Source organism: Quercus robur, chromosome 10 (assembly GCF_932294415.1).
Source record: "Quercus robur chromosome 10, dhQueRobu3.1, whole genome shotgun sequence".
NCBI lineage: Eukaryota > Viridiplantae > Streptophyta > Magnoliopsida > Fagales > Fagaceae > Quercus > Quercus robur.
In genome coordinates this window covers 263,838-283,881 of record NC_065543.1, presented here as the reverse complement: position 1 = coordinate 283,881, position 20,044 = coordinate 263,838, and the positions used below count along the sequence as shown (strand labels likewise).

Here is a 20,044-nt window from a genome sequence, read left to right as displayed (position 1 = left end):
CCCTGTTTGATAAGCTAGCTTAAATATATTCTTTCATATTTTAAACAATCTTACACAAATTTCATCACACTTTTTTACCCACATGTATATCAAAAATATCCAAACAATATTACTTAAACTCCTCTACCAAACATGCCGTAACTAGAAAGTAGGATGGTGTAAGGGATTTTTTTTTTTTGGTTCAAAAGTACACGCGTCAGGATATTTGCGAACACTTCTTTGGACAAAAGCTGGCTGGGTTGGGTATTGCGCCTGGTTCGTTCTGCAGGATGGACATGATATGTCCTAAAAAAATAAGCTCCGCTGAAGTAGTCTATACACAAAACAAACACTCCAAACAAATAAGGCAGGTGTTTAATATTTTTTTTAAAAAGAAAAGATATTTAAGAAATAGTATGTAAAGTACTGTATACAAATTTTGTCCATAATAAAATATAGCCCTATAATTTGTTACCTACGACAAAATTAGTATATTAATAATAAGTATTTAATGACTGTATTCTACGAAATGGGGCTGTCCTTCACCAAGCTTTTCAGCCGGCTTTTTGCTAAGAAAGAGATGCGTATTCTTATGGTTGGTCTCTCTCGACGCTGCTTGCAAAACTACAATATTGTATAAGCTCAAGTTAGGAGAAATGGTTACCACCATCCCTACCATTGGATTTAATGTGGAAACTGTGGAATATAAAAATATTAGCTTCACTGTGTGGGATGTTGGTGGTCAGGACAAGATTCGGCCTTTATGGAGGCACTACTTCCAAAACACACAAGGGCTAATATTTGTGGTAGATAGTAATGACCGAGACCGTGTTGTTGAGGCTAGAGATGAGCTGCACAGGAAGCCAAAAAAAAAAAAAGAGATGAGCTGCACAGGGTGTAGAATGAGGATGAATTAAGAGAGGCTGTGTTGCTTGTGTTCGCAAACAAGCAAGATCTTCCTAATGCAATGAATGCTGCTGAGATCACTGATAAGCTTGGCCTTCATTCTCTCCGGCAACGCCATTGGTACATCCAGAGCACATGTGCACTTCTGGTGAAGGATTGAATGAGGGACTGGATTGGCTCTCAAACAACATGGCTAACAAGGTTTAGAGGATTGCGGGCTGGTCTCTCTATACTTTTCTTAAGCGATTGTGGCACGAAAAGAGGATTTCTCGTTTTTGTTTAATTCTTTTGCATCCTACTACCCCTTAATGTGTAGTTTGGTTGCGATCAAAATTAAATTTTCTGTAAGCTATTGGCATTTGCTTTAAAAAAAAATGACTGTATTCTACAACATATATATACAGACACAGGATGGTTCCCTGCAGAATAGAACTTAGACAAGAAAAATGTTAATAACGTCTTAAAATGTATATTTATTATATATCTATTCGGGCATTATATCCTTATTACTATGCTTAATTTGTATAATTAAATTATGATTTGCATTAGTCCTTATTATTTATCTTTACATAATTTCTTGAATAAAATACCATTTATTGTGTGTAATTATATATTTTCAAAGATCATGTGAAAAATAAGTTTATAAGAGTTTGTGGGAGAATGGTGGTCAAACTAGAATTAAAGAAGAACTAAAGGACCATGCTTAAATGTCTAAGAAGGTGCTATTGGAGTGCTTGAGACGTGCACGATGTTTGAAAAATGGAAAATACTAGGATCACAACTTTTGCTACAACTTGCTCACATGGCAAGTCATGAGTAGTGGAGTAAAAGCATGGGTCCACAACACCACCACTCATAACTTGCCATCTGAGCAAGTCTTGGCAAAAATTGTGACAAAAGTTGTGGTCCTAGCATTACTTTTGAAAAATTTATATTTAAAAAAGAAATCATGAAGGTATAATCTGAAAAGGAAAAATTAGAATACTGATCAATATTTTGGACTTACCTCTTTCCCCAAAATCCAATCAACACAAGGTCAGACGGGCTGTGACTTCAAGCCCTACAATTTTGTAGTTTTGAGTTTTCCGAATTTCACACTTTTTGAAGGCTTAAAGTTACCGGCAAGTTGCTATTGAAAATCTAGACAGAAATTAAATAGTTGAGTTTTATTTTCTTTGATTTCTTTTTGGTTAGGTTTTAATGTGGGCTGTGGGAAACAAATTGGGAGAACACAAAGCTTGTATTTTCTTGTTCTCTCATGGCAGCCTAAGCTTTCAACTAGGGCTAGGAGTTATGTTTCTTTTATAATGTATGATAATTCATTGTGATTCATCCTAAGCTTTGAGATGACAACATATTTGATTGTTCAATAAGATTTCTCTTTATGTATAAGTTCTTCCATGCTTTTAATAAGTTCAATCATATTTTCTCATTGTTTAAATGAATTTCTCATAGTTTTAAATAGAAATTAGGTTTTAAAGTGAATGTGTTTTTCTAGAAACTATTCTACTTGTATTGTCAATCTAGGTTACAATGTGTTCTTGAATTGTCTCAATTCAACTTAATCATAGGTTTTTCATTGTCTAAAAAAATCAATTATGAAATTTATTTCTTTTTAGATTATAAAGAATTTTATATCGATATAGGGAAACACCTCAATGTCCTTGTATTTATATTACTGATTTAAATAAGTTATTATTATTATTCTTGTTTACAATCACAAAGAAAAATTACTCTTTTTCTACATCCAACTTTTGTTTGATTACATTGTCTTTGAATCACCTTATTCCTTGTGGTTCGACCTAGGTATTCTAAGAATTATATTGCTACAATTTCTTACACTTGAGCAAGCAATTTTGGCACCATTGCCGGAAAGCTGCCGTGTATTCAAAGACAATAACCTCATCCTAAGGTATTCTACAGTGAGACCTTTTCTTTGGTTACTTAGCCGACTCGGTCAGGACGTTGGCCGGATAGGCACTTCATGACCTTTTTTCCTTGCTCTTTTTGGACTTTCTCTACTGGGCTTGGGACTTTATTTGTTGACCTGATAACATTAAAATATAGGTATCAACATATGGAAGGCAGACAATTGTGTAATATAACGTGGTAAGCTAAAACACTTTCTCATTCACCCTTCTTCCTATCGTTATTGTTTATTATTTGAGAATTTTAAGGCATTGCACAACCTATATGGATTATCTGGGAGAATCTGCTCTAACTGTGTTTAGATGTAGCTTTCCACTGAAAGTTTATTTGTTAAATTATAATCTTACATAGAACAAAAAATGAGACTTGAACAATTGTAAATAAAAATGTTAGTTAGAAAAAAAAAAAAAAAAAACTATTGCCCCGGACATAGTCAAGTTAGTCAGAAATAGTTTTGTACCTCTCAAAATAACTAGTGTTAATGCTCATGGCAATGTTGAAAAAATCTAGACTTTAACAGGCATTATTTTCGCATAGGTTTAACCTTCCCTTATAAGACATTGACTGGAGAAATGAGAAAAAGAACGGGTGCAAGTCAAGAGTGAGAAAGAAAGTGAGAATCAGATGGTTGCAAATTCCAATCAGCAACATTTATATATTGCATCTGTTCTTTTTCTTTTGTGAAAACATTAATATAAGGCACTACCTATATATCGAATCTCAGGGAGAATTTCCTAAGCCAATAATGAGTAGTTACTTTTGCTTGTTAATGCTCATTGCAATGTTACAAAGTCGTGAATGTATTGTTATGGGTAAGTGCTTCGTGTGTACAACGTTGAATGTGCATTATTATACAACTACTAAAATAAATTTAACTTTGCTGAATATATCTAACCTAGAGTAGAATCTCATTCAAGGTTGTTGTCACAACTTGGAGCAATCAGCCAACGAGATTTATAGAATCTTCATCTTCGGAAATGAATATTCACAACTGATGGCTGTGAGGACGAAGTATACTGAAAAGAGAGAGCAAGGGGTAAAAATGGATGGAACAGGAATGAAGAAATCTTTTTTGTCCGACCATCCGCGCTACCAGCTTCGGGACCTAATTAAAAAAACCAGAGCATAGTTATCATGCATGCTTCAAAACTCAACTGAGCAAAGGAATTAAAGGTCAACCTTAATAACACAAGCAGAAGCTCATGTTGGAAGAAACAACGTGTGAATTAATGATCATGGAATTCAACCATCGCTGAGACCATTTTGTTTTGTTTTGTTTTTTGAAGATACTAAAAGGTAAAGACATATACCTAGTTTGATCTTAAATTTGAGGGAACATGGGGGTCTTCTTAAAATGAACTTGATGGGATGGTCTGTTGACGGTCTATGCCGGTCGGTTGCAGATATCAGCTGCAACAGTGGACCAAAAAACATGAGATAATGGTAAGAGTTTCAGATGGCATAATGACAAATTGCACAGTAGCAACTGAGGGTGAGAAAATAACAAAAGAAGTTGGTTAGTTTGATGGTCAGCTTTCAGTCACTTTCTGGCTTGTCATTCAAAAGAGCATTCACAGCATGCCATTAAAAAACAAGTACTGGGTATGTAATAGCACAGAGAAAGGAAAGAAAACAACAGTTTTTGAATCAAACCTTTTCATCAAACCGAAAGAGGGATTGGTCAAAATAGGGAGAAGGACTCTGCGACTGACAACTGAAAGGTAAAGAGCCCAGCATCTTCTTTACAAACTGCAGAATTCATTGGCTGATGAGATATGAGGTTAATACAACAAAGTTACATGGAGTATGCAATGACGGAGCCATACATCAACCTTCTTATCATGCCTAATAAACATACAATAACAACAACAAAGCCTTAATCTTGGACAACCTTATAAACATAAAATATAAAAATATTTACGTGTAACAAGAGCTGCATATGAAAATTTCACCTGTGAAGAGCTGGTTGCTTTATTTTTTATGGATCTTAGTTGCTCCAGAGCATGAATATTATTTGAGTGAGATGATATGAAATTCATATACAAAGAATTTCTTGATGTTGAGTGGAAGTGGTCGCAATACTGCTCAAACAAATGATATAGGTCCTCTGCAGAATTCTACAAAATGTATAAATACAACAACAAAGCCTTAGTCCCAAAATTTGGAGTACAAAACATAAGAGACAGCCACTGAAGTTACCTGATAAAATGCAACAATTTCAGTGGTCTCCATGTTATATACAGCGAAAAAAGCAGGGTGCTGATCGGCATTTCGTGATACCTGAAGGAGGTTCAAAGAAGTAAAACCATTAGACATATTTTGAACATTTTCCAATAATGAGCACAATGCATATTCTAACCAAGAAAGTAAAAGTTAAATATAAATAACCCATATTCATTTATAAGAATCTACAACTACTTAATAAGCTTCGCCATTCTGTTAACCGGAGTGGCCACCACTTGAAAGCTCCAAGAGCCATCATGAACATTATAAGCTAAACTAGCCAGTGTTTAGGCTAGAGACTAGATGACATGAGAACAAAAAGGAACCGACTGGAATTCATGGGATCAATATTGACATTTTCACAAAATCCAAAAAATTCTTTTGGAGAGGTGCTACAAATTTATCAATTTAAGATTTATTTTTCAGCACTAAGAAACATGAAATAAAAAAATGTCTTGCATATATAAGCAGCAGCTAAATCATCAAAGGATCTCTTACTAATCAACCTATTCTCAAAAATGATTTACCCAAAAGACTAAGAAAAGAAGGCTAGAACTAAGATGTTTCAAGCCAAAATTTCAATGGAAGTCAAAATACCCATTCATTATGGAGGTAGTTCTCTTCTTAAATAGTTTATTTGTGACGTAACAAAAAGGTTGGTTGAAGGTTAATATAGTTGCTGATTTTTTTTTTTTATAGGTAACATAAAAATTTTATTTAAAAAAAAAAAAAAAAAAAAAAAGCCAACCTGAGTACATTAGGGATGTACTACGAGGGCAAAAATCAAAAACCAAAATTACATCGCTCAAGTAAAACAGGAAGGGAAAAACAAGAAAAATGAGACAAAGTGACTCCAATTAGGGAGAGTTTGCAAGAAGAAAGACTTAGTCTCTAGCATAGAACGTTCACATCCCTCAAAACCTTGAGCATTTCTCTCGTGCCAAATACACCACATCAAACAATGTAGCACAAGTCTGCAAAAGTCTATGTTGCAATGCTGTCCAAACTTACCTTACCAAGACTTAAACAACTCAATGACCTTGTGCGGCATAACCCAGTGAATTCCAAACAGGCAGAACACCAAAGACCACAACTCACAAGCTATGGGGCAATGAAGAAGAAGGTAATCCACTGATTCCCCACAACTCTTACACATATAACACCAATCAAACAAAAGAATATGCCTTTTGAGAAGGTTGTTGGTAGTTAAAATCTTACCTAAGGAGGCAGGCCAAGAAAAGAAAGCTACCCTTGAAGGAACCTTCAATTGCCACATCATTCTCCAAGGAAATGAAAAGATAAGAGGGTAGGAGGGTAAAAAGAAAGATAAAATCCTCTAACCGCAAAACCACTATTCCTTGCTAGCTTCCAACAAAACTGGTCAAGACCAATACCCCACACAGTTGAAGAATAGACCATATTTATAAACAGATCAAAAACTTCTCGCTCCCAATCTTGTGGTGGATGACGAAATTGAACATCCATATGAAACCTCCCATCAGACCAACAAATAACCTCCACCTCTAAAGATTCCCTTGCCCTACTAATACAATAGAGTTCCAGAAAAGCCTCTTGAAGGGTACAATCCCCACACCACACATGCTTCCAAAATTCACCCACATCATACCTAAGGAGTTTTGAAAAGTTCAACCAGCCACTTCTAATAAATCTCCATAGGCTAACACCATAAGCACTTGACACCTTTTTAGTGCACCAACCACCCCAAACATTCTCATATTTCGCCTCTATAACCCTCCTCCACAGAGCATCTGTCTCCATGTCATACCTCCACAACCATTTTCCCAACAAGGTAGAGTTAAAATTCCTCAATCGTCTTATACCAAGCCCCCCAACCTACATAGGCTTACAAATCTTAGCCCATTTTACCAGGTGTAATTTAGATTCGCCACTAATTCCACTCCAAAGAAAATCTTTCTGCAATTTCTCCATACAATTAGCCACCTTCCCAAGAATAAGAAGAATGGAAAGATAATAAGTAGGTAAAGAGGAGAGAGAGCTTTTAATAAGAGTTACCTTAACCCCCTTAGATAAATATAGCCTCTTCCAACCTGCTAATCTTCGTTCCATCTTCTCCAATATAGGATTCCAAATAGTCAATTCCTTAAATTTAGCACCTAGGGGAAGGCCCAAATATTTCAAAGGAAGGGAAGATTGCTTACACCTTAACAGCCCCACCTAAACATCCATATTATGCACCACTCCAACCGGAACCAACTCAGATTTCCCCAAATTAATTCTTAGACCTGATACCTCCTCAAATTTGGTCAGAATTGCCCTCAAGATAACTAACTGATTAGGGTCAGCATGACAAAAAATAAGAGTGTCATCCGCAAATAACAAATGAGACACCATCATCGAAGAACTAGCTGTATTGCCTACAGAGAAACCCAAAAGCTGTCCAGCAGTTGCAGCCACATCTAACATATGACTCAACGCCTCCATAACAATATAAAAAAGCAACGGAAATAAGGGGTCCCCTTGTCGAATCCCCCTAGAACTTCCAAAGAAATCAGATGGGCTACCATTAAGCAAAATGGAAAATTTGACAGTTGAAATGCAACACATTATTACTTTTCTCCATTTTTCTAAAAAACCACACCACTGAAGCATATACATTAAAAAACCCCAATTCACATGATCATATGCCTTCTCCACATCCAACTTACACAACACCTCTGGAATCCCTCACCTCAATCTACTATCAATACATTTTGAAGCAATTAAAACATAATCCAAAATTTGTCTACCCTTCACAAAAGCATTATGAGAATCTGAAATAAAGCCCATATGCCACCCTTTGAAACTGATTAGCCAACACCTTAGAAATAATCTTGTAGATCCCACCAAGTAGACTAATTGGCCTAAAATCCTTGACCTCCATAGCAACAACTTTTTGAGGAATAAGGGCAAGAAAAGAAGCATTAAGACTCTTCTCAAACACAGCCTAAGAATGAAAATTCTGAAACACTACCATAATTTCTGCCTTCAAAACACTCCAACAAGACTGGAAGAAAGCCATGGAAAAACCATTCAGGCCAAATGGCCTCTCTAGCCACAGTGCATCTACCTTAGAGATGATAGAGAAGTCCACATCATCTAGAACAGGTCTATGAGCCACAGTTTCAGAATAGAGCTGCCTATAAAAGCAAGAAATACACTCCACTATAGCTTCCGGATCCAAAGTCAATTCTCCATCCACCATAATTCGATCAATGGAATTAAGGTAATACCAACAATAAAATTCTACAGATGAAAAATTCGATGAATTCAAATCATAAAGAATGAGATAAATAACCATCATAAACACATCTCTTAAGTAATATCAAGCTGTGGTCTTATCTAGGGAGACCAAAGTAAAGTCCAACTACAGTGATTCGAAGGCTCATTCCCTAGAGCAGTCCTGTTATATTATCCCTGAATTATTTGGAAGCATGTGAAGAAAGGCAGTAGGTTTAAGTCATTGTAAACCAAAATGCCAAAAAGGAGAAGAAAGCCTCACCACTCCCTCTACACTACCAAATTTGATTAGCAGGTGGTGCCGGTCCAAGAATTGTACCTGTCCAAGAGTTGTGTATAAACAACTTGTTATTAGCCAAATTTGATGTGCACAATAAAACTTGTTCAACATATTTGAGAAAGATGGTATAAGGAAGATATGCAGGTAATGCTCACTTTTAAGTAATTTTCCAAAACAGTCACACAAACATGTATACAATGAGAGCCAATAACCTACCTTCCATATAATCAAGTCTACATAATCTTGAAAGTGGAAATAAAATTTCTTCTTCAAGCACTGGACCCTCTGCAGAAGCCAAAAGATGGTGTAAGAGCAATGGAATAGATATTAAATTAGCCATCTCCAGCTGTAGGCCCCATAAACTCAATGGGCCTATGCGACTAAAAAGGATATATAACTAGGTGCGGAACTTTGAAACAGTAATAAATCTTGATGCATCAAAGCTAATGACAATTGAAAAGCAATATAGGTCCACCACTTCTTTTTTGGTAATTACATGCAACCAATGGGACATGTACCCATGACCTTACTTTCTACCTTGGTGCTATAAGAGGAGAAGATACCATTGAGATAGAGCTTGTTGGAAGTCCACCACAAATTATTTGAATAACATCTAAGAGATTTAAAAATGAAAGATTATCACAGAACCAAAAAGATATGCCCAATCTAACCCATGGTTTTACTTTATACCATGCTCCTATAAAAGAAGATACCATTTGAAATAGAGCTTGTTGGAAGTCCACCACAAATTATTTAAATAGCATCTAAGAGATTTAGAACAATGAAAGATTATCACAACCAACCAATCTAAGCATAGGGCAAGGACTATTCACTAAAGCAATCAAATTGGAAGACACATCCTAGGAGACTTCTAAGATCCTGACTCTTTACTATTTGACTAATTTATACTACTAGAATAACTACTTACCAAAAAAAAAAAAAAAAAAATACTAGAATAACACATTAATAGACCTTGAACAGCACATTGTACCCTTATCTTCCCTTGAATGAATTTTCGCTTAGATCTTTTAAACTATTGTCATGATGTTCTACATGCAGCCCCCTTTTTCCCCTGTGGGGAATTTGGTGAAAACTCATTCTTGAGTTTCAGCACTAGTCTGCACATCAAAAACCGAATTGGCTATTGTTCCCTTGGAAACTATAATTGTTTAGTTATTGACATGCTTAAACCTTTGTATTCTCTTTTATTTTATTTTTTTTTTTTGGGTTTCAGTGCTGCATCCTAGCTTGTTTTTTGTTATTGCATTGTAAAATAGGCCTCCACATCTGATTGAACCAGCTGAATTTCTTCTTATTTTCTCAAATTTATAGATATGTCCTCTTTCTTCGTGTAACTTGGTGAATTGGTCTAAGGTATGCTCTCCTTCCCATTCTGGGGGTCTAGCAATTAGAAATCTGAGATATATTAATGAAGCGCTATTGGGAAAATGGTTGTAGAGCTTTGGGTCTGGGAGAGAAGCATTATGGAGAAGGGTTAAATATGGATGTGAGGAGGGAGGTTGGTGCTCTAATTTTGCTCCAGGCTCCTATGGGGTGAGTTTATGGAAGACTATTAGTAGTGGGTCTACTTTTTCTAGTTACATTCAGTTTGAAATTGGAGATGGGACTAGAGTGAGATTCTGGCATGATGACTGGTGTGGGGATAATCCTTTGAGTGTGTGTTTTCCAAAATTATTTGGAACCAGTAGTGGTAAGGAGGTTTATGTGGCTGATCTCATGTAGTTCCCTAGTGGGGTTCTTTACTAGGACTTGGAATTGTTGCAAGCAATTAAGGATTGGGGCTTAGAATGTTTGCCTATTTTTTGGATGTTATATATGGAGTCTCGTTGAGGGGTATTGGTGAGGATAAGATTTGTTGGATGCTTGCTAAGAGTAGGGGCTTTGAGGTGAGCCGTTATTATCAGGCTTTGTTGGGTATATTTATTCATTCCTTCCCTTGGAGTATCCGTTCCAAAGTCATGTTTTTTGTTTGGATTGCAGCTTTGTAAACTATTTTAACTATTGATAAATTATGCAAGAGGAAGATGTGAATTCTGGATTGGTGTTCTATGTGCAAAAGTAATGGAGAATCGGTAGATCATCTTTTATTACATTGTCCTATTGTTTTTGAGTTGAGGTCTATGGTATTCACTTTGTTTGGTATAAACTAGGCAATGCCAAAGATTGTGGTTGAGCTCCTAGCACGTTGGCAAGAAAAATTTGGCCACCATCATAAAGTGTTATTTGGATGGTTGTATTGTTTGATGTGGTGTATTTGGCAAAGAGGAATAACCGATGTTTTCAAAACTTTGAAAAAGACAATAGCCGACTTAAAACTTTTCTTCTTTATAACACTATCGGATTGGATGTCTATCATAGGAAGTCATTCCATTTTTTCAGTTTATTATTTGATGGATGCTTATAATTTGTGTATTTGATTATTTTGGTCCCCTACTGTATACTTGGGTGACTCCTTTTCATGACTTTGAATAAAAATTTTATTACTTATAAACAATTTAAAAAAAAAAAATCCCTTTGACTCTCAGAGCAAGGCCATCACATGGTATGCATTTCAAGAAGGCTAAAATGCAAAACCCACCCTCTATGTTTTACCAAAAGTCATTTTAGTCCTCTAACTTTACTTTCATTCATTTCAGTTCTCTAACTTTTAAGTTTGTTGGTTTTTCCATTAATTTTTTTTATATGTTGTGGTTAATTTTCTAATTTTTTAAAATTTCTTCAAATTTTTTAAATTAAAAAAAAATCAATTAATGATTGAAAAGTATTTTCCATTTTTTTTTTTTTTTCAAAACATTTTAACAAAAGTTGACGGAAAGGCCTTAATTGAATAAATTTGAAACTTAAGTGCTAAAATGAACGAAAATAAGGTTAGAGAACTGAAATGAATTCTTAAGAAACTTAGAAAGTGGGTTTTGCATTTTAGCCTTCAAAGAACCTAGCATCAGACTTTGAAATTATAATTTTTTCCAACATTAATGTTTAGAAGGGCTTTTCCCTCTGAGTTGGATACCAACTGATGAGAAACAAATTCACATCCACTTCCAAAATCATAGATGATGGAGAAATGGTTGAATTTGCTAGTAGGCTACTATTACTAGTAAGGAATAGATTACAGATGACTTAGTGGTTTTTGCCTTTCACCTTTCCTTGAGATTTTATGTTGTGATGGACAATGAGCTTTGGATCAAATGGCACCTCCTCCTCCCACAAGGGGACTGAGTGTGTGTGGAGCTTAACAATTAACATCAATCAAGTCCAACAAAATCAATCGGTATTAATAGGTCAAATTTGGCGTCTACAGTCTAAACCAACTCTCTTGTGGTGGGAGAGACTCAGCCCAGTGAAGTGTAGCTCTTGGCAGCGAGGAAGACTAGATTGGTCTGGAAAACATGTGAACTATTTTTCAGTGGGCTAAGATGGGCATGAAACAATGGATTGAATAACAGACCTGATTTATCAATTACTGATGACACCAAATTTGACCCATTAATACTAATTGATTTTGATGGACTTTATTGCTCGTGATTAATGCTATTAGAGATATTTGGTTTTTATTTCTATATATCATGTCATCTCATTTAAAGTTTTTTCCCCTCACATTATTCACTATTGTAGATAGTGTTTGATAATTCAATAGTTGGGGTGGGGGGGATTTGAACCCTAGACGCCTTTGTTGGAGACTGTTGGAAATTACAATTGAGCTACAAGGATCTTAGCATTCACTATTATAGATAGTTGATCATGGATTATGAGATTTGGGTTTGAAGTTTTCTTCCGACAGTGATGTTTCTTGGGTTCTTATCTCCAAGTGTTTCTTGAGTTCCTTTCTTTATCTTATGCTTGTTGTTGATTCCAAGCAACCCTAGGTGGTGATCCCTACATTCTATTTTTCTATTTTCATCACTTAGTGGTGATTCCTAGGTTCTATCTTTCTTGTTCTTCTTTGTTTCTTCACACCCCTATTTTGAGAGTTCATTGTCCTGCATCATATCCAACTTATAAATTCATCAAGGATAGAGCTATGATTATTTCACAATGCTTCGTGAAATGCAAGAAAATAGAGAGAGAGAGAGAGAGAGAGAGATGAGAACAGCCAAAGTTGCTCACAGATAACTGAAACAATACTTATATTCAGGAAACTGGAAAAAAATAAATAAATAAGGAACGAAAATTATATAACCAACCAAGGTCCGATCTTTTTCTTCATTCCATATTCTGCGGAATATGAATGAAAGCAAGCGTTGTTTGATGCCACTCAGAAAAGGCTCTTCTAGATTAGGCTGGCTGTGATGTAACCCATTCTGAACATGATTCTGAGGTAACTGATGCATTTTACTTTTGTCAGGAAATGCCATGCACTGCCATCAATGGCTGAAGGGTCAGTTCAGAGCTCCAAAAACCAAGACATTAGAATAAGTTTTTATTAATCAAACTTTGTTTGATTTGAATAATAAGGATATAGAGGAGAATGCAAGGTAATTATTGAAATCTGCAGATGCTCATGCAATCCATAACAGAAAGCATATAGATCAAACCAACCCAGAAGGGAAGGCTATTAAACAAGAAAAAAATACTAAGGCCACCACACCAAACAAAAGAACTAGAAAAAGAACAGTCAAGACTAAAGATATACTCAAGAGTTGAGAAAGTAAAAATGCTGTACCTCCAAATAGCCACATAGTTAGCACAAACCAAGAATTTATCATAAGTACAGGAGCCATTAGATGATAACATTTTGATGGTGGAGAGGGAGAGAGAGAGAGAGAGATAATATAGATAGAACTTTGTGGTTCTGCTGGTGCATCCTAATAGATGAAACTCTCAAAATATTTTTCTGTTCTTTTTTATCCCATTGTTAAGCAGGCAACTGCAAGTAGAGATTCAACCCTTTTTACCCTACCCAAGGGCATTATTCTTTTCCACTATTCTAGGAAATCTTAAGTGTAAAGCCTGTTGAACTTAAGTGAATATCAAAAGCTTAAAAAGAAATGCCACTTGCCTGAGCATTTGAATTGAGAAAAAGTTCATCATCTTCATGACAATATGCCCCAATAGCTCGTACGTTCACAAGGTTCCCAGAGTCCCTAATTTGGAGAATGTGTACTGTTTGATAGCGAAGTGACACAATAGCCAATAGATCATCATACAAGAAGACACCCATGTTATGAGGCAGATTAACAAAATCATTGTGGAAGACTTTCTCATCTAGTATAACTCCATCTTCCAATCTAATTGCACAAGAAGATTGTTAGATAGGCATAAGCAATCTCTACAAATAAATTAAACCTTCAGTGTGTAAATTTCTTGATAATTGTAAAACCACTGATACGAAAACAAGAGCACGTACCTCAATAGATGAAAGGTCATCTTTTCTATTGACGGGAATCCTGGAATAGCTCCTCCAGTAGCAGGTGCATCTTGGCTTGGTACAGTAGAAGTAGCAAATATTCCATATTGGTTACTATCCATGTAAAGGAAGAAATCTTTGCATATAAGTTCATTGCAGGAGGCAAGTGATACACTATATAACTGTGTAAAGAAGCTTTCAAATCTCCTTGCTTTTGAAGGTAGATCATGAGCATCACAATCTTCTTCTTTGCATGAAAATGAAAGCCAGGTTGGCCTGTAAACAATCAGATCCTGATTATTTCTGCTGAAACTTATAAGGTATTGACCATCATCTGTAAATTTTCGAAATGAATGGTCTGGGCATTCAACATCATATATGGTAAAACTTGGAACTAAATTCTCATAAAATCTTCTAGCGCAATGAACCTGCAAGCAAAAAAGTTTATTTGGTTTCTTGTTAAAATTTTTTAATTTATTTTCTACCAAGCTGTTTCTTTTATCCAATCAAAAATGAAAAATCTTAAAATGACAACATATAAGTTCCTACCTAAAGTTCCCGGGCTATAAGAAAAATATTTTCTTTGATAACAATATTATAGTTTCTTCTTCAATCATAAAATAGTTTTACTATGATCAACAAATGTATAATAAGAGAAGGAGATGGCAAATAAAAGAAAAGAAATGAATGTTCCAAAAGAAAAATGTTTTAACATTCTTCATACATACATACATACATATATATATGTAGGGGTCGGCTTTGGTTCTTAGGTCCAAAAGATGAATGGATTAAGGCCCAAAGAGTCTAATACAATAAATTTGTAGAGAGTGGGTTAGAAAGCTAGGCTTCAACGAAGTAGACAACGACCTCAATGGGCTAAAGATGGTAAGAGAGTAAGGAAAAACAATGGATAGACAAACGTGGTGCACAGAAATTCTTCCTCGGCAATGTCCAAGGAGAGTAGTTCTTAAATATATTTCTCTTAGACTTGATTACAGTTGCTGTTCTTAATGCTACGATGTTTTCTCTATAAATTTTCTACCCCTCCTCTAGAGGTTCTCTTACATTATATAGCTCCTTTTAAATGATCTTGGCCCTCCATTTGTTAATCATCCAGGCCACTACTTAAGTGCTTGTCCCATCAGACACCTTCCCAAGCTCCTGGTGAGTTGGGCCAGCCAAGACAGCACTGTTCAAGGGTCTTCTCCACATAAATGCAGCCAGGAGGTTTGATGAGATACATTAAATGTGGTGGCAACCACCATCCCTCTAGTTATGTCAGGGCTAGCCCCCTTCCCGAAACTTTTTCTCTACTATATGACCTCCTCTGGTAACATGCCACTGACGTGGCCTTACTAGTCGAACGTGTGGCCTCCTCGGCCATGGATACGACACGTGGCACAGGTACTTTATTTAAATTCTTGTGCCCCACAATATATATATATATATATATATATATATCTGTGAACTTGATACACATTGTCAGTCCACTTCCTAATGTAGTATTAGAGCCTGGTTTAACCGTTCTTGGACTCTCCATGTGCTTGGCCCATTTTTCTCTATTTCAGATGAATTAGATGGGTCTATGCCTCTGTTAGTTTGTCTTTTTCATTCCTTGTTTTTATTGGTAACTATACACAAACCTAGTAGGTCTTGAATCCATAAATCTCACCCTCCACCTTGTTCTTACAAGGAGAAGAGATTCCATTTGAGCTAGAGATCATTGGCCAGTTTGTCTGCATTCCAGGTAGGTCATTAATTTTGTTGGGCCAGGACAGGAGAGGGTAATTATCATAGCAAGTGTTATGCATGGAATCCTTAGTGCAAGCTTCTGTAACCCTATAATTAGTTTCTTCTGTTCTGCACATGCAAGTCCTTTGGTTGGTTCAATGCATCTAAGCATGCCTAAACACAAGGGGAAGCATTAATGCTAATGTGTCTATGAGCTTGACACACTTTTTTTTATAGGTAATCAAAGATTTATTACATAAAAAAGGACATCATGTTAACGATGATGAACACTCTAAACTTAAAACGAATACAAGTAATTCAAGAAGAGACACAAATAGAAGGAAGAAATTTAGAAATGGAAATACATTGCGTAAAACTCCAAATTCTACCCCACAGAAATAAGGTCCCAACTAGTATAGGCTTCAAAAGAACTACTGATCTCAAAATATCTTCAAAAGTAGGATTATTACACTCCCGCCAAATTAACCACATCAGAAAAGCTTGAACCATATTCCAAATATTAGAGGAATGCTTCCCCAGCCAATTCCACCAACCAAAAAGAAGGGAGGCTACTGTTGACCCACTTCCTCATAGATTAAGCTTTTGAGACTAATGGTCACCATCAAATAAGATATAGAAAGGTCCAAATTACCAAAATACAAGACAAGCAAAAGACTTCAATCCAAAGCAAACCAAGAAAAACCTAAGTGAGTGGAAAACACACATCTAGAGGAAAAGGCAAATCCAAGTTCACGGAAAACCATGTTCAATCCTCCATTATGCAGCCCAATCATGAAGCAGTGATTTCAGCTAGTCAATAATAGTAAGGATACATAAAGAATCAAGATCTTTCAAGTTGCACAAGTCCACAAATGGAATCATACGAATTGAAAAATGACAAGATTAAGAAGAAGATACACTAGTTCCGGGAGCAGGAGTGCAGATTTGTCGCTGAAAAATCCTTGCAACGATGTTGTTACTTCTAAACATTACTACTGATGCCCAAACTCAATCGATATCCCCCCTGGAAAGCAGTATATGAAAATTGATATAAGTTAACCATCTATTAGAAGCACCATTTCAATGTAGCCATGCATGCCGAGACCTATTGCAGATAGATTTTTTTTTTTTTGGTAAGAATAGAACTCAAATTTGCAGTCCAATTATAATATTAGATAAGAAGCAATGGTTCTAATAAATTTTAACAACTATGAGAAGATAGTTGGGTGCAGCATGATATGAATCATGAAACTAAAATTGGTTGATACATTGCATGATAGAAGTAAACATGGGTAGTTCACTTCTAGTATTAATCAATTAACAACACCCCCCCCACCCCCCCCCCCCCCAAAAAAAAAAAAAAAAGAAAGAAAAAGAAAAAGAAGTGCTTATATAGAAAATTAGAAGTCATTATTTTACAAAAATTATAAATATAAAAAAAAAAATAAAATAAAATAAAAAAAAAATAAAAAAACAAACAAACAAACAAACAAACTCTCTCATCTACAAATAATAGTTGTAGGAATTCCATTAAACAAATAATGATGATGCTCCAAATGGTAAAGGGAAGAAACAGATTGGTCAACTATTCATAACTACTTCTGAGGACTTCTACAATGGCTATGGATTTTAGATATTCAATGTAGCTGTTTTGTGCATAAATGCAATAGCAACACCAAGGTTTTTTTTTTTTTTATCATCCTAAATTGATCTATACAGCCTCAAACAACGTGCATACAGACAGCTCTGTAAAAGTAAAAGGCAGGCAATCAAAAATTTAAGCAAGAGCAAGAATGCGTGGTCATATAAATGACAACAGAATTGAGGCGATGAGCGGCTGAGAAAAAGGCTTGTTTTTATGGGAATAAAAGTACAATAGTATACGATGATGACCCATAAGATAAATTTTATATACTAAAAGGATGAAGAGGTAGAAATAAAAAGTAAAACCATAGAGAAGGCACTATGGATGTCTTTTTTTTTTTTTTGATACGTGAGAGGGGACTAGAAAAATCCTTTGAATACAGATTATAGAGAGGGAAAATTATTAAACAAAAAAAGAGGGAGTAAAAAACTGATGCGGTAAGAGCAAATACAAAATCTCAGTAGAAGCTACTTTCACTAGAAAGAACACACATGCTCTAAAGAATCCTAAAAAGAGCAATTACAATTGCAAGGCTACGTGTTAGATTGATGAGAAAAGGAAAGATGAAAGAGGTAAGGGAAATCAACAAGATGCGTGTCCCCTTAGAGATATAATCAAGCCAGAAATAAAATTTTTATCCAAATTAGGCCCAAGTTCTATTTTTCTCCTTGACATTTAAAAGTTTCAAATTTACCCCTGAATTTAAAAGGTCACAATGTTTTTTTTTTTTGGTGATAAATATGGTAGCAATGTTATCCTTCCATCACTTAGCTATGAACTGAATTGCACATGTGGAAGACAGAAGGTTGATGTTGCATAACTACAATCTGACATGGTGGGAATTTTGAGATAAATGGTTGCCCCACCCCACACAACACCCCCCCCCCCCCTCCCTCCCCCACCCCCCAAAAAAAAACACAGCCCACTCTTAAACACAACTCATGCTGCCACCACAAACAGCCATTTGATATGGAAAACAGGCTAAATTGCAAAGATTTAATTCGTTTATGGACTAAATTGAAACCTTTAAGGGACAAAAATTGGACCTACGCATTGATTTTAACACCAGAAGTTTATTTATCTATAGTTTTAGTAGATGCAACTAGATGTATAGCTAATTTCAAGATAGAAATTTGGAGAGATGCTTTAGAATCTAAAAGCTTTCAAAGTATAGACAAAGATGAAGGGATTGTAAGATTTGATAGTCAAGGGATACCAAAGAGTGAATGCTTTCAAAATCTTGGATGATTTATTCATAAGGATGGGGAGATTGAAGAGGATATGAATCATAGGATAAAAATAGGGTAGATGAAGTGGAGAAGCACATAAGGAGTATTGTGTGATTGTAGAATATTCATTAAGTTAGGAAGAGGAAAATTTGTATGATCAGCTACGCTCTACAGTACAGAATGTTGGGAAATGGAGACACAACACGTTCACAAGATGAGTATAGCCAATCCTGATTAGTTGGTTGAGGATCTATAACGAACCCTAAAGTTTTGGGAGTAAGGCTTGTTTGTTGATGTATGAGTTCATCCATGTGCGAAGGACGTTGGAAACAAGGACAAAAATTGTACTTTATCCTATTATTATTATTTATGTAAATTTAAACCAAAAAAAAAAAAAAAAGGTGCTCACTTATTAGCATAGACACATTATTCATAAAAACAAATTAGAGTGGCCTAAAATGAGGATTTTTTTTTTTTTTTTTGATATATAAATTGAGGATTGTTAAAATAAAAGTTGATGCTATTACAGGTATTACCTGTATGAAATATAGCAGCTAGATATGGCAAAAGGCAATGAATGTACATTGAAAAACAACATCAATTCCACCAACTTTTCTTTCCAAGACAACCTCTAGCTTGAGAATTCTAAGACTGCCCTGCATCAGAAAAAGTTTAGGGAAGAAAAGGTGGGGGGGACTAGGCTCCAGATAAAGCCCAATTTCAGAAGGAAGTTTACTACTACTTCAAAAGTAATGACCTTCTCAAAGAAGTAAGTATGATAATTAACCATTAAAAAATTAAGATTAGCCACTACTGGAAAAATGCCAAAAAAAAAAAAAAAAATGCAGGAATCCAATTCCAAGAAAAGTAAAAAAGAAACATACCAAATGGTTTTTGGAGTGCAAAAGAGAAGTTGTTGATTGGTGCTGCCATCTGGATCAAAAATAATATAAATTCAATAGCGGCCTACTGATACTAATACTAGTATTACAAATCATGAAGAAGTAGTAAAGTGTATCAGGATTTACCCATCAATGAATCCCAAAAATAATAATAATATGTGGTATCTATGAGAGAGAGAGAGAGAGAAAGAGTTGGTTACCCGTGGGAGGCAGCGAGAGAGGAAGCGTTTGATAATTGAGCAGAAGCAGCAGGAGAGAACTTTACAAAGCACGAGAGAGAGAAAGCCACAGAAGGCTTGCCGAGCAAGTGAGTTAGCGGGTGACGTGGGACTGTTAGAGCCCTTCCCTTCTCTTCTTCTTCTAAAAATCTAAACAAACAAACCCGATATTTCAAATTAGAAAATAGAAAATACTATCACTTTTCTTTTCCAATATACCCTTACATTTTTCTTTTCCAATATACCCTTACATAATAAATAAATCCTCTTTCCTATTACCCCAAATATTAACATTTTTTTTTTTCATTAAATTAATACTTAATAATTTTTCATCTTTCAAATCTCTCTCTCTATCTCTCTCTCTCTCTCTCTCTCT

At 35.4% G+C, this 20,044-nt stretch overlaps 1 protein-coding gene and 1 pseudogene across 8 annotated transcripts; one reads left to right on the top strand and one right to left on the bottom strand.

Moving 5' to 3' along the window:
* The first annotated feature begins 507 nt into the window (after positions 1-507).
* LOC126703100 (ADP-ribosylation factor-like) lies at positions 508-1,127 on the top strand (annotated as a pseudogene).
* Positions 1,128-2,528: 1,401 nt separating this feature from the next.
* On the bottom strand, positions 2,529-19,826 carry LOC126703036 (light-mediated development protein DET1). 8 transcript variants are annotated; one of them, XR_007647921.1, is made up of 14 exons: positions 19,651-19,824; positions 19,433-19,481; positions 16,593-16,698; positions 13,944-14,371; positions 13,596-13,824; positions 12,781-12,954; positions 8,792-8,860; positions 8,558-8,614; positions 5,014-5,094; positions 4,767-4,931; positions 4,468-4,563; positions 4,125-4,224; positions 3,710-3,919; positions 2,529-2,932 (listed from the first exon to the last, which is right to left on the bottom strand). XR_007647921.1 is itself a non-coding variant. In XM_050401934.1 (14 exons), exons 4-14 carry the CDS (start codon positions 16,662-16,664, stop codon positions 3,780-3,782), a joined length of 1,611 nt encoding a protein of 536 aa, XP_050257891.1. In that variant the 5' UTR covers positions 16,665-16,698; positions 19,085-19,204; positions 19,433-19,481; positions 19,651-19,824; the 3' UTR covers positions 3,440-3,779. The 8 variants fall into 8 exon arrangements, 6 of the variants coding, with proteins under 6 accessions (XP_050257891.1, XP_050257893.1, XP_050257892.1 ...); XM_050401934.1 differs by lacking the exon at positions 2,529-2,932 and adding an exon at positions 19,085-19,204 and having other exon boundaries at positions 3,440-3,919; XM_050401936.1 differs by lacking the exon at positions 2,529-2,932 and adding an exon at positions 19,132-19,204 and having other exon boundaries at positions 3,440-3,919.
* Between the last annotated feature and the right edge of the window lie 218 nt (positions 19,827-20,044).